At 40.8% G+C, this 15,805-nt stretch overlaps 1 protein-coding gene across 2 annotated transcripts in view; it reads right to left on the bottom strand.

The window, feature by feature from the left end:
• Window positions 1-4,595: 4,595 nt before the first annotated feature.
• Window positions 4,596-15,805, bottom strand: part of TRANK1 (tetratricopeptide repeat and ankyrin repeat containing 1) — a 59,116-nt gene continuing 47,906 nt past the window's right edge. For both annotated transcript variants that reach the window (XM_042806396.1, XM_042806395.1), the window contains exons 22-24: window positions 11,297-14,373; window positions 9,319-9,417; window positions 4,596-8,088 (exon numbers count right to left, since the gene is read on the bottom strand). In XM_042806396.1, the coding sequence (XP_042662330.1) occupies window positions 7,976-8,088; window positions 9,319-9,417; window positions 11,297-14,373 (3,289 nt within the window). In that variant the 3' untranslated portion in view covers window positions 4,596-7,975. The remainder of the gene's footprint in view (window positions 8,089-9,318; window positions 9,418-11,296; window positions 14,374-15,805) is intronic.

The raw sequence follows: 15,805 nt of genomic DNA, 5'->3' as shown, positions 1-15,805 counted from the left end.
TTATTCCACATTTTCAGCAAATTTTTTAGTAATCTTTACAGACTAAGTACAAGATGGGGACGGCTGGCAGAGAAGCGCCAGACAAGTGGCATTTTCTCTTCTCTCACCCCAATTTTAGTTAGCAGGAATATGGAGGTCCACACTACAGCTTTGAACCGCGAAAGACTGTCCTTTCTTCTGTAAGAACGCAACTTCTTCAGACCGTGCTCTAGCAATTCCTATCAAATGGCTTCAACCAGAAAAGCAGATGCATCACTGATGCCAATTAAAGCCCTAGGATATATTACCAGATGATCACAGTTCATATTAAAATTTCATTATACCTAGAAGAAAATGTTTTCTGGTTGGGGAATGGTGACGAGTCCCAAGTGGTGACTCCAACCTTGGTCAAGCTTCAAGCTGCTCAAGAGCGTTATAGCTCCTTCTGGCCAAAGGGGTTTATCTAACCTAGGTCCCCAAAACACTACTTATTGAAGATTTGGCATCTTTATCTTGATGACTCACAAGCCACAAGAGCTTCAAAAAGATCCTCCAGCAAAAATAACTGGAGATAGTGATTTCTGAACTAGTCAAAACAAAATGGACAAAGTGAAGGGATGAAGGAGGACTTATGTCCTTAGAGCTAGTGGTGGAAATAGGCAAAATTCTCCTCTCCACACTCATATTCACAGTTCAGTAACAAACAGAGATCTAATTTTACTTCCTAACACAAAAAATATTCCACACAACAACTGAAGTCTTTTCTTTCCCCCTACAAGACTGCTGCAGAGCAAAGAGCTATAAATACTTCAGCTCACGGCTGCAGTTCATTGTACTACAAGTTGATCGTTTTTTAAACATCAGACTTCTCCAGCCAAAGTAAAGAGTGGTGAGAAACTGTGAATGTGACATTGGGAAATTCCTTCCTATTAGCTGGTGTTTAATCTTGTCTGAACAGCATTGGATTGAACAACAAACACATTCAAAGTGACAGGGTCAAGAAGAAATGAGAGTTGCACAGGCATGTTATTTACAGAGACAAGCAAAGTGACTTGGAGGCAGACTATTTTTTCATTACTTATTCACTTCAGCTTGATCCCTCTGTTCTTTATGCAGGTCTCCAGCCAAGAGTTCCTTGTTTACTGCTCAAAGTGAATCTTTAAGGAAACTTGACCATGTTTTATCTAGGAACTGTGGCAAACACTGTTCTGCATGATTTGTTAAAACGAAGTACGTAAATGCTTTATATCTGCCCGATTATCATGGTTCAAATAAATACAACAGCACTGCTAACTTACTCTAGCACTTTTCAGTAAAATATTATCATATAAGATTGGAAAGCATCAGCTGTCCTAAAATCGCCCAACTCTAAATATTAGTGGAGTTATGTAAGCGATATTAATATCTGCACTTAATGGACACAAGGGCAAGAGTAGCCTCATCAGTATGGGGATGGCCTGTAAAACAGCATTCTTTGCCTTGAAGGTAATGTCACTTTGAACTTGGCCCTGTAAAGAAGCAGATTGACTGGAGGAAGGGAAAGGGCTTCAGAAGAAAACGGGTGGGATTAGCAATTGGCCAACGCCAAAACCAAGATATCAGTCTGCACCACCCTTGGTCTGAACCAGTACCTCCAACATACACCCCGCATTTTGACAAGGTTGAGCAGCTGAGCATGTTACCTACCTGCAAATCCAACCAGGATCCAGAAAACAGGCAGTTCTTTCTCATTTTCTAACTTAGCACAGTACAGTACTTCCAAAGGTTCTTGCACACTGTGGGCATCCCCATAAACCACAGAATGGTCATGTCCTGTATTTGAGTGAGTGGTGGGGTTTTTGGTAGCAGGGGAGGGGGCTATGGGGGCGGCTCCCTGCAAGAAGCTTTTGAAGCTCCCCCAGCTCCAAGTCAGCTCCACCTCTGCACCAAAACTGAGCCAATCAGCTGCACCTCTGCGATAATGTATTTAAGAAGGGACGTGGTAACGAGCAGTGGGACTTGTGGGGAGGAGTTGCAGCAGCTGTGTGGACACCAAGGTCAGTGGAGGAACGGAGGAAGAAAGGAGGGGGGAGGTGTGCCGGAGCAGAGACCTCCCTGTATCCTGTGGGGAGACGGCAGGGCGGCCCCCCCCGCCACCCATGAAGATCTACGGTGGATCAGACATTGATTTATGGCCTGTGAGGGGTTTTGCCTGGATGACCAAGGTGACTGTACCCGAAGAAGGCCGGGGTCTTGTGGGAAAAGGCAGCCCCGCTGCTTTAATTCAGCACTGGGAGGATTGCAGCATGTGGGGGAGTCCCACGCCGGAGCAGCTCGGGAAGGGCTACAGCCCGTGGGAGGGACTCCATTTGGAGAAAGTTGGTGACTCACGCTGGAGCAGTGTAAGGAAACGCTGCGGCCCATGGGAGGGACTCATGTTGGAGAAAACCTGTGGAGGACTGTCTCCTGTGAGAGGGGGACCACGATGGAGCAGGGGGAACAAGTTCCAGAAGCTCCCCCCACTGAAGATGGAAGAAACCGCAGCACTGACTGTACCCCCCCATTCCCTGCCCCTGTGCCCCTGGGGGGAGGAGGTAGAGATATTGGGAGCAGAGCTGAGCCCGGGAAGAAGGGAGGGGTGGGGGGGAAGGTGTTCTCAAGATGTGGTAATGCTTCTCACCATCCGACTCTGTTAAGTGTTGTTGTTAGTGTCTGTAATAAATGTACGTTCTTTTTTTCTTTTCCTAACAAGTCTGCCTTTTGCCCATGACCATAATGGGTGATTTTCCCCTCCCGGTCCTATCTCAAATCCCAAGCCTGGCTCATTTGTCCCTTCTCATTGCTGGAAGAGAATGGAGGAGTGAGCAGCTGTGTGGTGTTTAGCTGTAGACCAGGCTCAAACCACAATAGGTCACTACTGACTAGCCTCTGAAGCAGAGCATTCTCCCAGGGAACAAGAGATCCAGGTTTAACTCCACATCTCCAATAGCTTAGTGGAGCACGAGCCTGGCTACCAGGCTGCTGGCATTTCCACCCCTCCTGCTGAAGCTGTTTCACTGCACAATGAATTCAGGCTCAACCCTGCTCTAGCAACCAACCACCACTAACACTGGAGGTACAGGGTCCTCTTCCAAGGGCTGGTTGTTTTTTCACATGTAGGACTACTCGTGTTGACACCTGCAACTGCAGTCCACATCTTTCCTTCCTGAATGGGTCCCTCTTCCACCCTCTCTCCAGCCCCCAAAAGTCCCAAATTGGGCCACCTTCAGCAGCAGCTGCACAGTGAATGCTCCTTCAGGCACACCAGCACATGGCTCAGAGCATCCTCCTGGGAGGGCCGAGTTTGAAACCCTGCTGTCCCAACAGCCCAGAGAAGTACTCCAGCTACTCTGCTGGTACATAGGTACTCATCATCACATCTTCCTCCATGTAAACTTTTTTCTGTCTCCTGGAGAAAATAAAGAATTCCGATCTGTTCTTTTGGCAGACAGACTACTGAAGGTTTCCATGATGCATACTTCAGACACTCTCCTGTTCCCAGACTCCACAGTCAAAGCTCCAATGATAGAAAGGGTCCGAAACTCACCCGTGTTCAGTGTTTTCCTTTCTGCATGTCTTTTGACATCTGAAACACCATTTCAGATCACCAGTACCTCTCAGCTCAGTGCTCTTTTGCTCCATACCCCATACTGAGATACCCAGCTGTATCCATAGGAAATAGGCACCTCATCTACTTCTGCTTCAGAGTCCTTTTAAGCAATTCCACATTCAAGGGCTCTTCTACTTTTGGGGACCATGCCCAAAACTACTAAAAATGTAAACTTCCTGAGAAAAAGGCTGTATAATGAATGTAGATTACTCCAACCTACATATATACTGCCTTTGACTGAGACATTGCCAATACTGGAGTAACTCAAAGCTCAGCATATCTCAGCCAACAAGGCAAGTCAGCAGCAGATCTCCTTGCAGTGTTTTGTTCTAACCTGCCTATTTCTAGGGAAGCAGCCAACCTTTAAACGGCTCAAATGTTCTATCCCTGATTGTTTGAAGGTAAAAACCTCATCCCATGATTTCATACATCACGTCTAGCACAAGACAAGCAAATGTTACAATAAATAGTTTGCAAAGAGGCATATAGCAGTGAACTGGTGTAACAGCTTCAGTAAAGACCTACTCACCCCTTTACAAAAGGGAATTACAAGGATTTACTTCTACAAGGTTTAATGAAAACCATTTTCTGGCATCACTGTTATTTATTGGCCTGCAGAATGTCTTAGAGGTAACTTAATTCTGTCAACTGTTTGCTAAAATTTCAGCACTGGTTTACTCAGGACAATTTAGAAGCCAGTTCATCAGAAGCCTAATGAAAGTGACTTATAAATGTCTGGAGTATTATTTAAATCATTAGCAAGCGCATCTTTAAGCCATGAAACTTTGGATGCAGACTAAAAGGAAGATGGGTAGGTAAGAGACTTCTACCAATTTCTTTCCAAACACCATTTCCACAGACCAAGCAGCAAAGAGCAATCGTAACAGACTTCAAAGATACTGCAGCCCATCCTCCTGCAACAAGGCAGGCTCAACACAGCAGAGATGAGAGTATGCATACATATCACCTATGCACATACCCGTATCATGCTCAGATCACAGGCATCAGAAGTCCACATCAGAAAACTGAAATAAATGCTTTAATTCTCACAGAGTATTTGTTTGTAATGGCTATTAATCTGAAAATTCAACTGCTTTGGTGTATTAAGTATCTAACCCTAAGTGTTTCACACTGACTTTATTTGAGTATGTGTACAGTCAGAAATCTTGGCATACAAATGGAGTCATGAAAACTACAAAATAAAGTATGTAAACTGTTCCATTCCCCACCACACCAGCTCTTATAAATGGGCACTAGTGAAGACATTCAAAATTTCTGACACCTGCTACACCAAGTTAAACAAGTAAAGAGTACAGGTGTTGTCTGGTACTTTGCTAATACATTTCTGAGTTACATGCTAACTGAAAGCCTGAACAATATATGTACCATGCGTTTAATACACGGCAAGACCCAGAGATGCTTTAGTAAGTGCAGGTGTGAAGGTTTTTATGAAAACTGAATGCTCCAACAACAAAGGTAGAAGGCCAGCAGCAATGGCTGTCGTCCCCTTTCATATAAGGAAGGGTGTTTCATAATCGGTATTCAGCAAATAATGTCATGGGGATTGCTGGCAGGAAAACCTTTTATTTACACTAAGATAAGACAATTTCTTCCCTCCTACATTCTCAGTGAGCATAAAGGCAAAAGGCTTCCCTTTAGGAATGAAAGCAAATACTTAAAAACCAGCAAGTGTTTAAATGTTTTGCCAAGTCAAAGTTTGTAACAGCTAATCATTAGGAAATGTTTTGGAATAAAATTGTGGGCAATATTATGAAACAATGTTTTTCAGAGGAATAAAGGAAAAAGGTGGAAAGTACCCATCACTTACAGTCATCTGTATTAATAAGAGGTTCAAGCAAGCAAGAGATTTTTTTCTTTAGGATGCTGGAATTTGGATAATTGTCATCTTTGAGACCACAGCCATGTCTTCCAACTACAGTAAATAGTTTGTTCTTCTTTTTCATTTAGGTGTCATTTTTGTATCACCAGGGAGAGAGATTTTTTAAGTCACCAGTTCCTGTGCTTTTGAAGCCTTTTCTAAATTCTTTTCAACTCAACATGGCTTAGACAGGCAGAAGTGGGTGGATTAGCTTGACAGCCTGCATCCACTACTCAGTTCCAAGGTTTCGGTGCAATATGCATCTCACACATACCAAGGCAACTGTCATGGCTCTTAAGCCCTTTGAGTCAAAGGCATTAGCTGGTGCCAGAACACTGGAGCCTCCATCAGGGGTGAGAAAGATTTTTAAATAAAACCCCAAAACAACAAACCACAAGGGTGTATCTGGACAAGCCCTTTTTGCTAATTAACCACTCAAATAGGATTAATGCACACAGATCATTATTATCTGAAGAGACTCACATGGAAAAGAAAGGTTTATGTTTATTTATGCACACCATCATAGGGGAAAGAACCCTTTAAGCACTGATGTTGGACTAGAGGTGTAAGTAGATTTCCCATCTCTGCTTGAATGTTACTGAAATCTTGGCCTAATATAGCTCTGAAACCACAAGCCCTAAAATTTATTTGCCATTCAGCACTTCACATGCTATGGAAGTAACTGCCATCTGGGAGTGCTGATTCAAAGTCAGAGAATGACCAGTGGTTTTTACGGAACCATACCAAGGATCACAGGTCCCTGCACCAAGGAAATGTACCCGAGATGAAGTTCTTGATGCAATATAACTTCTCCCCTTTCCTTCTTTGTTTTTTCTTTGCTTGGTGTATTGCAATGATGTTTTTAAAGCTTCATTTTTCCCATAAAAAGAAAGAAAATGTATGATCACTAGATCTTTAAACTGTGGTCAGCAAGGATTTTTAAACTGTAATTGTCCTTAAAAAGTTTAGGTAGCATTTACTGCTGCAAATGTAAATACTCAAGCCGAGAAACTATATCAGGAATGTTTCTTGGAGTAATCTCAAATACAAACCACAAATCATTATAGAAAACAAATCCAAAGAAGTTACATTAATGATCCAACTTTCTTAATTCTTGATTTCTATACAGTGCAAGTGATTAGCATTACATTTCATCAATGTATGGTTTTAAACTATCTTCTAGATGCTTGTTTAAGCAATAAGGCTTCTTTAAGAGGAAGAACTTATTACTAAGTCTTCTGGTAGACAACAGCAATTACAGTGCAATAGATAACTATTACTGCTGCCCACGTTGCTCCATTCTACAGTAGCATTTCATTTTTACCCATGTAAAATGTCCCACTTCCACGGCATTGAGCATAATAACAAGTTATCAAGTTTTTGGCAAAAGGTTGATTATTGAAACAATTTGTTATGTATACAAAGTGGCTCCCTTTTCAAGGCAAAATATTTCAACAACTAATTAATACTCTAACTAATTATGTTTAACATGCAAATGCATTAATTTAACATGTTGTTATAGGAGACTGCAGGATGTTGGAGACACTGAAATCACAAAAGTAAACCAGCGTCAATATGAACTGATACTCTGGACCCAACTTGTAAATCTCACACATGCAGTCAGTCACATACGGCTTTCAGAAAGCATTCAAAAAAATAAGACAATATCAAGTGATTTTAAAAATCTTACAGGTTTTATAAAAACATTATTATACATTACAAAAAGCCCTTTATGAATTAAAACTTACAAAACACTTAAAATGTGTAATGGTCTTTTAAAGAAAGATTATCTATATTTCACAACAAATATGTACAGGTAAAGGTTTATATCAAAACTTGATCACATAGAAGACAATCCATAACTTTCTTACCTATTTAATTATAAGTATGTACACTGTCAAAAATACGTGTTTAGAAATTACTGTTCTTGTTTATAAAAATAGAAAAGATATTGTAAATATCTCATCTGAAGACTCAAAAATTTCCAAACTGAACAAGACTCAAAACACAGTAGGTTTACAATGGTAACCTAAAAGCACTGATTAAAACCTCTTAAAATCAGAGAAACTATCCTCCTATTTTTCTGAGTATTCCAGCTCAGAAGAATGATGATGTAGATTAACAGGGAAGAATAAAAGAAGACCGAGTGGAAAAATACCCCTGAGGTAAGGCAGAAACATTATTGTTTTTTTGTTTTTTTTTTTTTTTTTGTTTTTTTTTTTCTCCTTTGGCTTTTTGTTACTTTCAAGCTACTACATAGGTCTGAAAGGAAATTTGTCATGTCATAGGTTTTAATAACTACACAATCACCGCATTATTCCGACACAATACAGATGATAAAAAACCCAATAACCTAGGGTTGCTCTTTTTCTTCAGACTCTTCTAATTTCTGACCCCATCTCCCTCTTTTTTTTCATTTTTAACATTTTTTTTTATTCTAAAATTAGATTGTTAAGAGGATAGAATAGCCACCTGTATATTTTTTCCAATTACCATTTCCCACATCTTCCTTTTTTTCTTGAGGGTTTTTTATAGACAAGTTCTTCAAAAGCCATGCTTTCATCTTCCACCTCATTTTCCAAGTCTCTATCATGCACGAAGCCTACATTAAAAACAAGAAATTAATGTAGAATGGAAAACCCCAACACCTTTTCCTCCTAATAGTATGACAAGCTATGTCACTGGTATTTTGTATGTCAGCAATACATATATACAGCAATGTCTATAATCATGTTTAAGAAGTATTGAACTTAATATGACAATATGCTTAAGAACTCTGCTAGGAAAGAGAAGCTGCTAAGCCACTTGCTGCACTAGTAATTAATTTTTACATTGAAAATCTGTTTCTATTGTTACTGCTTTTGACTTTTTTAAGGAGTGTGTCTCTACTCTCTCAAGGCTCAGCTTCAGCAGATAATACATTTGCTTACTGACTTCAAAGACAGACTGTAATGTTGCTTGTAAGACTATGAGAGCACTCCCATGTAGTCTTATTAACTATATCTTTCTTGGAACAGGAAGGTGTAACACAATGCTTTATCGTAATCAAATTTTCTAAAATAGAGCTACTTTAAAGCATTATATATAGTGGAATTTGTAAGCCTGATCACTTGATTGCTGCCTTTTTATGCAATTGTTGCAACCCCACCACCTAAATACGTGCTTAAACCTAAACAAACGTGTAGGGCACAATGAAGTCTTAAGCTTGTCCTCAGAGGTCTGTGATGCAATAGACTGCATCAATGTGTGTTACTTCTGGCGTGAAACCAAGTGAAATGGAAGTGAAAACAAAAGAAAAACAACTGCATATCATATTTTTTCACGGAAGGCTGAAAAGCAAGCTAAGGATTAGCTGTGTTAGGATGCTGGCTTCCAAGAACTTTGATCCACACTGCCCATAAATGCACTGCTGCAGCAGAGTTAAGAAACAGCACTATCTTACTGGTGAAGATGAAGATAGCTTCTCTCCTGTTCCCCCCATCCTGAAGACTGCACTTGAACCACAGTTACACGTGCACGAACTGTGTGCACAAACACACACAGACTTTGTGTGGGCTGGGACCCACCGAGGGCCGCGGGAGGAGGCCTGCTCCAGTCTGGCCACCCTCTAACCAGCTGCAAGGCTCATGCTCTGTTTGAAAGAGCCACTGAGGAAAGACTGGCTAATTCATGTTTTCCAGAGTGCCCCTATGGAGGTGCCCATTTCTTGCTGCCTAGAGGGTAAGTGAATACCCACCACACTGCTGCCTTGGAGACTAAAGTAATGCTAAGAGACTATTACCGAACAGTGTTCTCTAGGGGGCACGGAAACCTGTGTAACTTGAAAACATACCTTCTTTTATCCTGTGAGAGTCCATTTTCTTCAGCCACTTATGAGCCTCATCAATGGTGACAACCAGTTTGTTGGCATGTTTGGTTATTATTTCTTCGGCTGAAATAGAACACAATTAACATTCTGCAAGAACACTAGTGAGAGATGGACATCAGCTAAAAGCCAAGAACACAACAAAGTTACACAGCTCTGTTGTATGATGAGGCTGCAAAGCAAGAAGCCTCAGTTACCAGTGATCTCACATGCAGGCAAATTCACTACTAGGGATGAAGATGCTGTATGTATCAGTCCCCATTCCTATCAACATTACTAGAATTATCAGAGGAGAAGCACTCCATCCTTGTGCTGTCCCCTTTAGGGATACCTGAAACTCCTGAAAATATTCTGGTTTATCTATTTTTTTTTATTATTAAAGTTCCTGGCTTTCATTATCCCTCTGAAATTATACAAGTCAAAGTAAAACACGGACCCTGAGATGTTGCAGCCCTTGCTTAACTGCACCATCAAGGACTTGAAAAATGCTTGTTATAAAGTGAGGGAAAAGTAATCTCTAAGGCAAATAATTCTTGTAAATATATTTTCACTGAATGGAAGAACAAGTTAACATTCATCAAGCAATTGTCATAACAAAATCAACTATTACCTAATTAATCCTACTACATCTATCATATTCATCACTATCATGGTTCATTGAACATAAAGCCAACTAAATGAGCAGCAAAACTTTATGGACTTCATCCATCTATAAAAGCTTTCCACTAGAAGTAAAGAGAAAGCTTACACATGAAGGCCACCACCTAACATTTTGTTAGAAATTTAACATATTTCACTGATCAGAGCTGATGAACATATCAAATATTACAGTTTTTCATTACTGTCAGACATCACAGGCAAAGTGACAGCTTGACAGGGCTGGTGGATTTCTACAACTAAAGCCAGTAACAATGTTTTGATTTAAGATGTCACTTTCCCACAGCAAGTACCCCAAACAATTTTGCTCCTAGGCTACTCATTTGGTGATTCATTTTTGCTTGCAAAAATCAGAGCAGAATAGTGCTTTAAGCATATGGGGTGGGGGGGATTCAAATATCAAAATATCTCAAGTACCATAATTTACTGGACTTTATAATACCAGGGTTGCTTTTAACTGCCTGACACCCCACAGATTTGTAGTTAGGTATCCACTTTTGCTAAGCCCTAGCAGAGTTACAAATTCAAGGGCAGACTAGTCAGAGATATCCTTAACCAAAGGCTCCAAGTACTCCGAACACTCTACCCTGCACATCCAAACTACTATGGCTGGCAGAACTAAATAACTAGGAAACAGTAGAAAAATCAGTGAAGATCACCTGGTCAAATGCAACAGGCTGCTGTAAGACTGTATAAATTCAGAGAACACAGCATATCCAATCATGTAGTTAAAATTCATACAATCATAGAATGTTTGGGTTGGAAGGGACCTTAAAGATCATCTAGTTCCAACCCCCCTGCCCTGGGCAGGGCCCCCTTCCCCCAGCCCAGGGGGCTCCCAGCCCCGTCCAACCTGGCCTTGAACCCTTCCAGGGAGGGGGCAGCCACAGCTGCTCTGGGCACCCTGGGCCAGCGCCTCACCGCCTGCACAGGGAAGAATTTCTCCCTAATATCTAACTTAAGTCTACCCTCTTTCAGTTTAAAACCATTATCCTATCATTACACTCCCTGATAAAGACTCCCGCCATTCACTTTACTATTTACTCAAATTCACCACTATTCACTTTACCTGTACCATCTGATGTATTACTTTGTGTTTAGAAGAGGTGAGAAGATATTTTACAATATTTTAACTGTCTCAGTTCGTCTTTTCCTCAGCTGCATGACATACCTGGAAATACCTTTCTCTTGACCACATTTAGATTTTCAAATGGAGCTTTGTCAGGTCTAGAAGTTTGGCCACAAATGACATATTAAATTGTTTAAAAGAAAACTGGAAAGCTCCTACCTTTAGCCCAGTCTTTTTTCTCATAGATTTCCTCTACTGCATCTGAAATCTTCTTAATATTTTCTTTGATTTTTCTCTGGCGTAAGTTGGAACCTTCTTTATATGCTAAATGGTCTTGGGTGTAGGTCTTTTCTGTAATGGCCTCCACTACTTCCAGTCCATCATGTATTACTGGATCTATCTTTCTTCTGAAAAAGTCAGCGTAGTATCTGTAGGCAGCATTATTATTTCTGTGGTCATCTGTGTTTCTGTGCTCTGTGTAAGCCTCACTGGCCACAGAAGCTGCATTTTGTTCTGCATGCAACTTTTCTTCACCACTGTTCTCTGTTGGTGTCACAGTTTCAGAAGTGTCTGCCTCCACGCTTTCTGAACGGCTGAAATAGTTCTCAGAGCTTTGGATAAATCTGACTCCACAGAGGTCACACTGGGTTTGGTCAATATCTGCTTTTTTGAAGATCTGTGATAAAAATTCCTCTCCTTCCATTGCAACATGGTCAGCTTTGGAGCAGGCCTTCCTTTTCCACTTCATGCACAGAGAAACAAAATGGAAGACACGACGCAGCTGGCGTCGAGCAGATGCTTTCTGCTCTTGTTTCTGTTGCTTGCTGAGCGCAATGACTTCCAGGGGATCCTTCTGGTCCTCTAAGCAATGAACGCTTTCAAGTTCCTTTTCTAGCTCGTCAGTGTATTCTGTCTTATCCAAAGAGGTGATAAACCTGTCAAGGTTTATGGTTTCATACAGGATGCCCCTTATGGGTGAATGCCCCTGAGTGTACACAGAGTCCCACTTCCATCGGCAGTCAACCAAGTACTCTGCATCTCGTTCTGTCAGCAGCTCCTGAAGGCCTGCAACGATTTCTCTCGTGTGTGTAGCATCACTCACTTGTTCCACAACCCTCAGCAATCTTTCAGGCACTTTAGAGGGAGAGTCTTTTCTCATTGATTTCAGCATCACCTTGATTTCAGGAAAGTGGTGGCATAAGAGGGCTCTATGTTTAGAACTCTGCACCTGGTCAGCATTCAGTAGCATCACTAAGCACAGCACTACAGTCCGCTCAGCCTCCCCTGAAGTTATGCAATCGGGATCCTCGAAAGCATCTAGAAGGACATTGAACTTTCCATGAACTCCACACAAAACTTCTGCTAGGTAACAGAGATGAAATGTGAAATTCTGCACAGCTACATATGCATCCTTTGGTCTGTACTCCTGTATAATAGAAAATGTGTCTCTAACTTCTTTGTTATGGTCCTTGCTTCTGAACAAAAACTCCCAGTAATGAATGAGAGCAATGTAGCTCTTTGGAAAGCAGAGAGTAATGTTCTTGGAGAGACGCATCAGGACAGCACAACAGAGAATATACTGGAATTCCAACAACATCACAGTATTTCCTATGCTTGGAATCAGGTATCTTGTGCATTTCTTGACCAGGACATTCATAAAACGGAAAAAAAACCTTTTACAGTTTTCTGGGTTCTTATGAACATAGAATTGCTCAAGTGAATTTTCAAGAAGTCGAATGAAGCACAAATGTGTTCTTCCTGCATTTTCGGCATTTTTGTCAGGTAGCAACATACCATGTCTGCCCTCTATTCCTTTGGCCTTTCCTCCTTGGCCTTTGGTCTTTGGAGAGCTTTTTGCCTCTAACAAAGCAAAGTTTAGTTCTTTGTTATAATCATCCTCTTCCTTGGAAAGAAGTTTCTCAAATTCTTCAGGATATCCCGAAGATAAGATGAAAACTTGCATGGCACTTAGCCACAAGTCAGTTGATTCTCTTCTGGCTGCAGTGTCTTCATTTTTAAACTTAAATGCGATGTACTCCTTCAACATCGCTCTACAGGGTTTGGAAATAATATTACTGAATTCCAGTATTTCTTTGCATGCCTTTGGGTTCTCAGACAGTATTCTCAAATGAAAATGATTAGGAAAAAATATTCCTAGGAGGGCTTTACACGATGCGTATTTGTCAGCAGTCAAAACATCATCAAAGGTTTTGCACTGACTCAGTAGCTCTTTAGGGAAAGTGCGTGTGGCTTCCAACAGCAGTCCATTTATGGCCACCAGATGCATTTTACATTGAAATATTGTCTTTGCTTCATGGCGCAACAAGGGCTTATGGTAACCCTTACAGGTTTTGTCTTCACAGTTCAAGCCAGCAATGAACTTCATACAAATATCAGGGTAATGCTTGTTTAGTAACTCACGGGTGATAGAACACAACCTGCTTAACAAGTGCTGCTTTAAAGCTGATTTCACCTCCTCTGTGCTTACTGAGAAATCACCTTTTGTTTTCCTCTCTTTTAGACTTGGCTTGTCTGACAAAAACTTGAGAATAGGTTCAGCTTCATTTTGAGACACCTGGCAAGTGTCACCTGTTGGTACAATCCCAAAATAGGCAAAGCACGACTTCACCATATCTTTCTCTGCATTGGTGGCTGCTTTCTTCAAACCCCTAACCAGACTCAGAAGAGCCATTAAGCCGCGCGTTGCCATAAAGAGGATGTTCTGGCTAGGAGCGCTGCAGCGAGATAATGCAAAGAGAGCTTCAGCTGCACCAGCTGAATGATTCAGAGATAGGAACTGACTGTATGCACTGCTCAGCTTTGTGAAGTCTCCCTTCAGAGCTCCCTGCAAAAACACAGCCTCAGCAATGCCAGACTTCTGCTCAGTTTGTTCACAAAGTTCGAGGGCTTCTTCTAGGATGACCTCCACGTCCACCAGGTCAGATTCTGAAGCGTGAGTCACACTAGCACGTGCTGCAGCAAGCAGACATGATGCACGAAACTCTTCTGTAGCTGTGAGGTTGGCTGCCTCCAGAGCAAACCCATGTTGTTTCATTAACTTTGCAGCTTCTTCCTCTCGACCTTCCCTTTTCAATAAGTCTGCTGCTTGGTGTAAGCATCCACGAGACTTCAGAAACTCAAGCTGATCTTCTATATCAAGTTTTGAGAGGACTTGCATCATTTCCTCAGTTCTGTTCATACTCAGGTACTTCGCGGCTGCTTCCAAATACAACTGATTTGCTGTACATGACAGTTTGGAAACCATTTGTCCTTTTGTATTTAACATCTGTTCATATCTGAAATAATAGATACATCAATTTACTACCAGAGATGACAAACCTAGACAAAAAATAATCTTAAAAGATTGTCCTGGTTTCGGCTGAGATAGAGCTAATTTTTCTTCTTCATAGCTAGAATAGTGCTGTGTTTTGAATTCAGTGTGGCATTTGGTATGAGAAGAATGTTGATAATACACTAATGGGTTTAGTTGTTGCTAAGAAACCACGGACTTTTCAACTTCCCATGTCCCTGTGCACCTGCGTGCTAGCGGAAGCTGGGAGGGAGCAGGGCCAGGGCAGTGGACTCAAACTGGTCAATGAAATATTCCATACTACAGAACGTCATCCTCAGTATATAATCTGGAGGGAGTTTGCTGGGAGGGGCAGATCACTGCTCGGGCATCGGTCAGCAAGTGGTGAGCAACTGTGCTGTGCATCACTGGTCTTTTCCTGGGTTTTATTTGTCTCTCTTTTTGTTATATTTCTTTTTGTTACAATTATTATTATATCTTATTACTATTATTGTTATTATTATATTTTAGCTTACTTATTAAACTGTTCTAATCTCAACCCTCAAGTTTTACTTTTTTTTTTTTTTAAATTCTCCTCCCCATCCCAGTGAGAAGGGGAAGAGCGAGTGAGCAGCTGCATGGTGCTTAGTTGCTACCTGGGGTTAAACCACAAAAAAGATCTACAGAAAGTTTTTAGCTGCAACATAAGACTGTCTGAAGCAAGATCGTTAAAACCTGGTGCAAACAAGATCGCAAGGTTTACAGCATTAATCTTTCTCCATGCTGTCAAATCACTGTACAAATTACTTTACTCCCATTTTGACAGTGATAATATTTTGTTTATTAAAGTAAGCCTCAATATGGAATGGTTGTTTACATGAACAGAAGCCATAATATAATAAAAGTGAATTTCAGTGAATTCTCCACAGGTCAATATAGATAATATTCTGTAAAATTTACATAAACCAGTCAGTTCAGAGAACTCTTTCAATTCTGTTCTATGTATCTACACATACTTTGCTGCTTATTGGGTGCCTCAGCAAAGTATCTGGTTGCATCTTTCAAACCATGCACTTTAAAACACTCGGCTATTAATTATTATTGGCTGATGTGAAATTACTAAAATATTCCCTAAACCAGTCTTGCAAAAGTATTCTCTCCTGCATGCCGAGAATGAGTAATTTTTTCCTGATGGGTGAGTAAATTATCATTAGCCTTTCATTATCACCTTTTTCATGATAAATGTGGGAGTACAGATTTTTGTACCTATGCTGATGAATTTGCATGAATGATTTGGGGAGGTTGATTTAAAAAATTGTTAGCTGATGAGGTGACTTTAATGCTTGAACTTTTTGATCAAACTATCTCTACATACTAAACAAGCTTTAATCCTTCAAAAAAACAGCTGCCATTATTAGATATATCACAAAGGATTTCAG

This window comes from Tyto alba, unplaced genomic scaffold (genome assembly GCF_018691265.1).
Source record: "Tyto alba isolate M040663 unplaced genomic scaffold, T.alba_DEE_v4.0 Super-Scaffold_46, whole genome shotgun sequence".
Classification (NCBI taxonomy): domain Eukaryota; kingdom Metazoa; phylum Chordata; class Aves; order Strigiformes; family Tytonidae; genus Tyto; species Tyto alba.
Note: the sequence above shows the minus strand (reverse complement) of the source record. Positions and strands in the feature narration are given on the sequence as shown.